Source organism: Zingiber officinale, chromosome 6B (assembly GCF_018446385.1).
Source record: "Zingiber officinale cultivar Zhangliang chromosome 6B, Zo_v1.1, whole genome shotgun sequence".
Lineage (NCBI taxonomy): Eukaryota > Viridiplantae > Streptophyta > Magnoliopsida > Zingiberales > Zingiberaceae > Zingiber > Zingiber officinale.
In genome coordinates, this window is record NC_055996.1 from 104,975,631 (window position 1) to 104,985,239 (window position 9,609).

The 9,609-nt window shown below is 35.6% G+C and overlaps 1 protein-coding gene across 1 annotated transcript; it reads right to left on the minus strand.

Moving 5' to 3' along the window:
• Nucleotides 1–6,678: 6,678 nt before the first annotated feature.
• LOC121988674 (triacylglycerol lipase OBL1-like) lies at nt 6,679–8,737 on the minus strand. Its single transcript, XM_042542226.1, has 5 exons — nt 8,337–8,737; nt 8,007–8,245; nt 7,893–7,926; nt 7,172–7,821; nt 6,679–7,092 (listed from the first exon to the last, which is right to left on the minus strand). The coding sequence occupies exons 1-5, from the start codon at nt 8,683–8,685 to the stop codon at nt 6,778–6,780; spliced, it is 1,587 nt and encodes a 528-aa protein (XP_042398160.1). The 5' UTR covers nt 8,686–8,737; the 3' UTR covers nt 6,679–6,777.
• Between the last annotated feature and the right edge of the window lie 872 nt (nt 8,738–9,609).

Genomic DNA, 9,609 nt, shown 5'->3' on the forward strand with positions numbered 1-9,609 from the left:
TTAGTATACACTCTAACAGATATTACCCCAGGCGACGTTATTGCAATTTTCTTCTTGTCAGGTGGATGATTGTTCTTGTTGCACTCGGGTAGACCCTTGAACTTGCTCAATTAGAAGTTGTAAAGTTCTCGGCTGTGGCTTGGTCGCCCAATATTCAATCTTGAGCAAGCTATTTTGTCTTTGATACAATTGGTGATTTGGGGCTAGGGAACGCCGACGATATCTGGGATTATCTTCTCGCTGATTTCGCAGAGTGTAACATTCTTTCGTGCTATGAGTAGTTATTTGATGATACATGCACCACTTTTATGGGGTCTCTCGAGGAACCCTCATATGTTGTACGACTTGAGGTTGTGGTTCTGTATGCCGACATTAAGGACATGCATGAGGTCCTTTAGGCAGAGGAGCAGGTGTTGCAGGCCGCTCGAGAGCAGGGGCAGGTGTGATAGCCTCCTTCTTCTGAGCAGTTTGAGCCTCTTCTACATTAATGAACTCAGTTACTCATTTAATCAATAAATCAAAGTTGGCTTGAGGCTTTCTAAACAAATCCTTAAAGAAATCATTATCATTAAGTCCCTAAGAAAAAACATTTACTAGAATCTCCGTGGTGGCCTAAGGAACATCTCTGGCCACCTGATTGAACCTTTTGATGTAGGCTCGAATAGATTCCTTGGGCCCCTGTTTAAGTGAGAAGAGGCTCCAAGGAGTTTTGTTTTATCATTAATTACTAGAAAAGTGGTGGAGGAATACCATGCAGAAATCCTTGAATCGGCGAATAAAATTGTCCAGTAATCGTTTGAACCATTACTGAGTTGCTCCGCCGAATGTGGTGAGGAACATCCGATATTTCACCCCGTCCGTTAATTACTGAAGAAGGGCAATGTGCTCGAACTTGAGGAGATGATCTTCTGGATAAGTCATTCCCGAGTATTCTCCAATATTCAAGTTTTGATATCACTTGGGTAATGGATCATCCAATACCCTCTTAGAGAATGGAATGACAATTCGCTTAGGAGAACTATCACTAGCTACAGTTTTCCTCTATATCAATCTCGCATAGTTGCCTCCCCAAAAGACTCCTAAGGTATTATTCCTTGGTCCAACTATTCTAATGGTGTGTGAAAAGGAACTAAGGGCGTCAAGTTGGTGAGAGATGCACAGGAAGCAAGCGAGCAAGGTCCTCCTCCTGGACCCCTCTCTCCCTTTGATAAGAAGTTGTTGATGCTTCCGGATTTAGTGGTGACAACATACCATCAGTGTTGGCTTGTTGTTGCTACTGAAGTAATTTCTATGCCCTGGCATTGATAAGCAACTCCATATTTTCATGTGTTAAAGTTACGGTATTAAGTTTTCCAATTTCTTCCATCGCAAAGCTTCAGATCCAGGCAAAATGTTCCCACAGACGGCACCAAATTTAATTATATCTGAAGATGATGAGATGATGCATTGGCTCCAGTGAATGAAGAATGGCGAACCTCTCAAGATCATAAGGAACTCCTTGATGATCTTGTTCACAATAAGATGAGCCAACAAAGCGTTAGTGACTTAAGTCCGGGGTAGGAATCCATGGTTAGACCCTCCAACCCTCAAGTCAGTATCCTCTCTTAGAAAAGTGGAAGAAGAACAATAATGAAAAGTGCAGGAAAGTAGAACTACAGATGTAAGTGCCTTTGTTTGCATACCTTGCCAGTGGAGAGGATTCCCCTTTTTATACCGCCTCACGTAACCTCCGTGATCGTGAAATGATCCCTGGTTTGTTAGAGTTTGTTAGAAGATGAGAAAAGTACAACCTAGACTTTGTGCAATAATCCTCTGAAATTTTTTTTTTTGTCCTAGATGCACCCTCTTTGTCGTTTATGACTTGAATCCTTGATATGATGACATATGCAAAAGAATACATCGCTATAACTGATTAATGAATGAAGAAGGTTCGAGATAATATTTCCCAATAAGTTTGCCAGGTTGTCATGAAGTTGTCGACTGCTTGTCTACTAAATATATACTGGCCAATCCTTAAGTCGGTCGTATCATGAGAATATTTTTTTTGTTGAGTATAGTCCGACCAATTATGTATTAAAAATACCTTCTACTGAATATATTCCGACTGGTCATGCATTAAGAATACCTTCTGTTGAATATATTCCGGCTGGTCATGCATTAAAAATACCTTCTGTTGAATATATCCCGACCGGTCATACATTAAGAATACCTTCTATTGAATACATCTCGACCGGTCATGCATTAAGAATATCTTCTGTTAAATATATCTCAGCCGGTCATGCATTAAGAATATCTTTTGTTGAATATATCATGGCTGGTCATGTATTAAGAATACCTTCTATTGAATATATCCTGGCCGGTCATGAATTAAGAATACCTTCTGTTGAATATATTCAGTCAGTCGTGTATTAAGAATACCTTCTGTTGAATATATCTCAGTCGGTCATGCATTAAGAACACCTTCTACTTAATATATTCTGGTCGATTGTGCATGAAGAACACTTTCTACTGAATATATCCCGACCGGTCATGCATTAAGAACACTTTCTACTGAATATATTCCGGTCGGTCATGCATTAAGAATAACTTCTACTAAATATATCTCGGTCGGTCATTAAGCCGGTTGTATGCTAAAAGCTTTATAAGGCTAAGTGCTTTTAAGCTCGATCGGACTTTACTCGGTCAAGCGCATACAAGCACCCTTACACTCATCCGGTCTTTGCTCGGTCGACCTGATGCTAGAAACTTTATAAGGCTGAGTGCTTTTAGGTTTGATCGAGTTTTGTCCGGTCGAACGCATACAAGTACCCTTATGATCGTTCGACCTTTGCTAGGTCGATTGTATATCAAAGAAGTTACAAGGCTGGATACCTTTTGTCTTGGGCAGATTTATGTTCGTCCGGACACATATAGAGTACCTTATATTCAGTCGATCAATACTCGACCAATCATACACTATGGATTAGATAAGACTAAACAAGCTCAACCAGTCTTTTCATACAAAGAATCTTTATGCTTGATCAGGTTTTGATGTCACCCCATTCCTCATTCTTTCGACTTTATCTTCCTCTTTATTTAAAGGGTTTGTTCATCATAACTCATATCAATAGGATTTAGCGAAATCCAATAAATTAATAGTGTTAGATAAACTAAATCGATCAAAACATCCTATTAAAATTGAATAAAGGGTAGCAAAAGGATTATATGCGTATGAGTCCTCAAGTTATACTAAGAAAGATACATTATAGAATTAATTTATAGTAGATGGCCAAGTAATTAAAAGGTAAGAAAATTTCTTTCCTTTCGAGACTATACGTCAGTAGAAAATTAACCTATTTATCTTACTATAATCAAACTATTGACCTATTTATCATACTATAATAAAACTGTCACATTCTAGACAATTAGTACCTTATGGGCGCATTAAAATTGAATAGATTTAATTGATATATATATCATTGATTAATTATTTTTTTTTAACAAAAGTTAATTAACGATGTACATCATTCGATTCCGAATTTATCATATTTGACTTGTGTTACGGATCATAGCTAATAATTCGATTTCAACGATATAATCAAATTCTAAATTTTATAACTGAATTTTGTTAGTGGCAGTCATGCACAGATATTTAATAAATAAAATGGATTAATAAATGTCTGACCCTAAAATATACATTAAATCATAGTAATGTTAGAACATTTAAACGCATTTAATATAGCATATATGGGTTAGAAATAATAGTTTCTAAGGTCAATTAGAAAATGACTGTCTATAGAAGTATGAAAATCCCATATTTACTGGACGTTAACAATGTATTCTGACCTAATACTACCGATCTCCAAATATTATACTCAATTTTTTTATACATTATATTTATAAAAAAATATGTAAGAACATTTAAACACATGGCCAACATTTTCACTATAATTATTAAAGGATTCTTATTTTGACAGCCTCTGAAATTGGCTCCATGTACATGAAGAGAGGTAAAGTGGGCTCTAGAATTGGTTCTATGTATATGAAAGAAGATAAATTTAAATACATAGTTAGAAGATGCAAGGTAAGGTGAATTTTATATTGTGAGTTTTTGCGAGATTTGATCCTTGACTGTTATATTAGAAATATCATGTTTATCGTCTATGCTATGCCCAGGGACAATATAAACTTAAATCAAAATCTAAATAGGTTGACAACATTATTTTAAGAGTAGTTAAAGTTTCTTAAAATTATATTAGTATTATTTTAGCATTATTCCTTTTAATAAATTAAATTATGAAAGAATTTATTAGCTAATACTTTTTGGGTATTAGTGTAAAATTGAATATATGAAATTGAATTAATCGAAATGGAACAGATTAATTTTTTTTATAAAATAAATCAATCTGAATTTATCACTAATATTGATAATGAAATGATATAATAGGGTTTAATTTGATGGTTATCAAATTAATTATTATTTTTAATCGGAAATCAATTTATGATGTAGAATCAATATAATCGATTTTGAATTTATGGTATTTAATTTGTATCATGGATGATAATGCATGACTGATTAATAATTCGATTTAATTGAATTCTAAATATTAGTTGTTGGTAACACTTACATTTTAATAAATAAATGCATCTAATAATAAATAATAACAATGATATAATATTTAAAAAGATAAACATTTTCACTAAATTTTTTAAACAGTATGTTAAAAATAAAAATGGATTGAATAATTCGAGAGATGATTTGACTTTTTAAAGGGATAAATTATTTTAATTTAATTATTTTTTTTACATAAACTTAAATCAAATCAAAATCTAAATAAGTTGATAAAAAATATCACAAGAATGTGTCAAAGTTTACTAATATTATATTAGAAATACTTTAACATTATTATTTTAAATAAATCAAATTATGAAAAAAATCACTTTATTAAATATTTGACCATGCTATTGATGTTTTTCCTATTAAATATTTAATTAAAATGGAGCCAATCGAATCAAAATAATCAAAATCAAACAAATTAATTTCATTTAATAAATAGAATCAATTGAAATCGACTATTAAAATGTAACAAACCAATTAGACTGATTACCGAATTAATCAAATTTTATTATTAAAAGTCGATTGGTGCTATAGTATTAGAATTTATTATGCTTGATTTTTGTCTATGGATCTAATTTAATCCAATTTAAAATTTATAATCGCAAATCAAATAAAAACTAAAATTTCAAATTAATGATTTTTTAAAATAACTTAATTTCATCTATTATTTCAATCTAATTGACAATTTAATCGTTCAGTAAAAAAATCTTAAAGAAAGAATCTCCACGATTTTATTTATTCCAATGTTCTTAAAATTCTAATGATTTATTTATTTAATTTTATTTTTGAAATTTAAGGAAACACAACTTTATTTACTTAATTAGGCAATGGTTTGCGGTGCTGCCATGTCGAGGGCTACGCATGATTTAGATCATTACTACTGCAGTAAAAGAAATAATAAAAAATAATTAATCACGCCGAGTAATGTGAGTAAGAGGTGATCGGTCCGGTCTTACGAAAGTTTTTCATCGATCATCAGGGTAAATCGGAAAGCGCACGTGACGGCCAATCCAGAAACCCAACATCCTTTGATTACGTCCCTCATTTGGAGGAAAAATTCCTATAAATACGTCGTAGCTGGGGTACCGCAGGTGCTTGGGAGACAACCTGAATGTCTTACCACGACTACTACGGTAGAAGAAATAGAAAAAATATAACATCAGTTAATTTGTTGGATTATTAAATTAAGAGTAAATTAGAGAAAAAATCGTCAATCACAATTTTAACTTTGCATGCAGTCCCTATATCTAAAAAAACTTTGTTTTCACTCTCTACATGCAAAGTTTCATTTGCTTCAACTCCCTCATACAAATATCGTTATCTAATTGCCTTTCAAATTTTTTAGGTAAAAAAAAATCTAAAAATGAGTATAATTTCTCTTAAATTCAGTACTTTGAACTAGAATTCAGTATATTTCTATCAAAATTCAGTACTTTAAACTAAAATCCAGTATATTTCTATCAAAATTGGGCCCTCATATTTTTTAGGTATAAAAAAAAATCTAAAAATAAGTATAATTTTTTTAAAATTCGGTACTTTAAATTAGGTTTTAGTATATTTTTTATCAAATTGAACATGACTTTTTTCCTACTTAATATAATTTCTTCTAAATTCAGCACAATTCAAAGAAAATCTAGTATATTTTCTATTTAATTAAGTATCATTTAAAGAAAATCTAATATATTTTTCATCTAATTAAAGTGGAAAAAGAGTCATGCTCAATTTGATAGAAAATATACTAAATTATAGTTTAATTTACTGAATTTAAGAAAAATTATACTTATTTTTGAAGTTTTTATACCTGAAAATATCAGGGGCAATTAGGTACATTAGTGTCTATTATATTTGACTAAGAGTGGAAACAAAAATTTTGATCAATGGGGACTGCATGCAAAGTTGAATTTATGATTGGGGCTACATGTAAATTTACCCTTAAATTAATCAATTTTTTTTTTAAATCAGATTGAGTGATTATTATTATTGAGATTTTTATTTAATTGGTTTAATCAAATTTTAAATTTTATGATCGATATAAAATTAAATAAATTGAAATAATTAAAAAAAAATCTAATTTAGTCTAATTTTCAAAATAATTTAACTATTTATATTTATCGGGATTTTGAGAAATAGTAGTACCACAGCAGCTCCACAATTTTATTTATTTTAAATATCATCAGATTTTAATTAATTTCTTTAAGCAAATTTATTTCGGCCATCGTTTTGCTGGATCGTAGCAGAGCTGAGCTTCTCTGGTCCAGTTTGGCTAGCCTCGTGGCGTTGACGTAGTCTCTAGGGCTGTGAAACGCGCCGCCGGGGAAGACGTGGCCGCCGAGGAGCCGGAAGAGGATCAGCCACGGCCCTTCCTCGAACTCCCTTCCCTCGTTGAACCTGAGGGCGAACAGCGCGTTGAAGAGGTCAGTCCACACGCTCAAGTACATCCTCGGCACCGCCGTCACCAGATCAATCGAATTGGGCTCGGGAGCTTCCTCGAGCACCTGCACGTACCCATCGAATTTAGTAATTGATTCATCGGTCGGTCGATCGATCGATCGATCGATGGATGGATGTGCGTACCTTTGCGTGGTACCATCCGTTGTAGAAGATGCACTTGCCGCAGTGGGTGAACGGCGAGAGTCGGTTGTCCTCGTCGTAGTCGTCGAAGGGGATGCGAGAGACGAGGTCGAACCGGTAGACCATGCGCACGTAGAGCTTCCCCTGCATCAGCGACTCGAAGTAGGCCTTGAACGTCTCGTCGCCCACCCTCGGCTGGCCGTACGTCATCACCCCGGCCAAGGAGCTCAGGACGGCGCCGGCGCAGCCCGTGTCCCGGTGGAACGAGAGGATCGCCGGGAAGATGGTGGCCAGCGCGCCGCCGAGACTGTGGCCGGTGACGATGATCTTCGCTTTCCTATGGGCGGTGAGGAGGTCCGATAGGTCTGCTCGCAGGACGTAGTAGGCGGCGGGCTTTTTGGCGGGCTTGTCGATCTTCAGGTGCTTAGGGAAGCCGAGGTCGAAGATTTCTTCGTGTTGGAGGCCGAGGGCCTTGAGGAAGCCGAGGTGGAGGTAGCCGAGCTTGCCGGCGTGGATGACGGAGAGGTCGACGTCGGTGGACCAGTCGTAGGCGTTGAAGGGCTCGGTGCCACGGAACGCCAACACAATCAGGTCGGCGTCCTCCTTCTTGTCGCAGAAGATGAACGCCTGCGTTCCGTTCGATTCCAAAAATTCTGCAAAAGAATTACAAAATACATATCGATCGAAATCTTAATTAATTATATATATATATATATCGACTTACTGTTCCAGCAGTCATAGAATCGAACAAAGTGCATCTGCATCAATAACTTTGGATTAATATAATTCTCGATTGAAATCTCTTAAAAATATTATAAATTTAATTAATTGTATCTACCTTCCAGTGATTGTTGACGACATTCTCAATGTATTCGGCATTCTCATAAGAAATTTTGGCGGCCATCATTGTGAGATCGAAGATATTGATGTCACCTAGGCCGCCGTGATCTTTGAGCTCCATTAAGGGAGTGAAGTAGTTATTGAGAGACCTTTTCCCGTCGAGCTCCACCCGGTCGTCGACGAAAGCCAGCACCGATCGGAACTCTGCGGTTCCGCGCCGGGGAAATTTAACCCTCACTGAGAACGATCGATGCTAATTAAAACCCCCATGAGTATATCGATCTTTTCATCGAGAGAATTAATATATATAGATAAAACTAGATCGAACCTGTCATGAGCCTCCAAATTAAGCCGAGGATTCCACCATTGAGGGAGATCAAGTTGAGGAGGAACTCCACGACGAGGCCAAGCCACTTCAACGGAGTCGCGACTTGAAGTAGTATTTTCATGGTGATGAGGGTGAGGGGGGTGCAGAAATGAGACCGGATGGATCGGCAGTAGCGGCCGCCGGTGGTGCCGGATTTAGGTGCGGTGAAGGAGTACCCAAATGCATGGTCAGAGAAGGGCTGCCTTTGCCTTGGAAAAGAAAATGATCTGAAGATGTTTTTGAAGCTCAGCTGATCACGGCGGATGATCATGGACTCTCTCTCATCATGGACTTCTTCTCCGTTATCCATTGAGAGGAGGAAAGTAAAGGAAATGAAAGGAAAGCGATACTATTATAGTGGCAAGTGGTGCGAAAAGATCACTAGTTTTATAGAAGAAGTTTTCGGTCGGATGGGTTCAATTGGTTATGTCGAAGGACTCATGTATTTCATCATACATGTTTTTTTTTTATATATATATAAGAGATATGAGAGTAAAGAGGTTTTATTGTGAATAAGATTTTAATCCCATATTAAGAGTTTTATGGTATGTTGATTGATTTATATTGATTGATTCATACATATTAATAGTGTGAATAAATGTTTGGAGAATGAGTCTCTCTAATTTAGGGCCCAATTTGTTCGACAGTAACTCAGTCAGATTCTTCATTTGATCTCGGTTGGCCTTAGCCTATTCGTCCGGTCGACTACTGTTAAGCCTACGTTCAGCACTTGACAGACACCAACATTTTACGAGATTATTAGCTTAGATCATTTTAATAAATAAGTTAAATTTATTTCATGTCATTTAAATTCTACTAAGTCCTGAAAATCTCCGGCATTGTATTATTTTTGCTAACATTTCTTTCTTCATCGAATCCCATTCATATACTCTCTATAACATAATGAAACTGTCAAAAATATCTTGTTAGGTGTAGTTGTGCTAAACCAATTATCTTATTCATATACTCTCTATAACACAATGAGTTCCATTTAGCTACAGTAGTTGACTTGACTTAACATTAGTCAATATATGACCTTGTCCATGAAGTCAATATTACTTTAAGAGTGTCGGATTACGCATCATTCACCACGCCGACAGCCTACGTGTTTATGTTGCTCCTCCATTTATTTTAAGACTTGAGTTGACTTGACTTGATGACTAAGTTTTTAGAGTAAACAAAAATTAGAGGGGAAAAGAATACTTTAAAGCTAAAGATTCAACAGTAAAGAAGT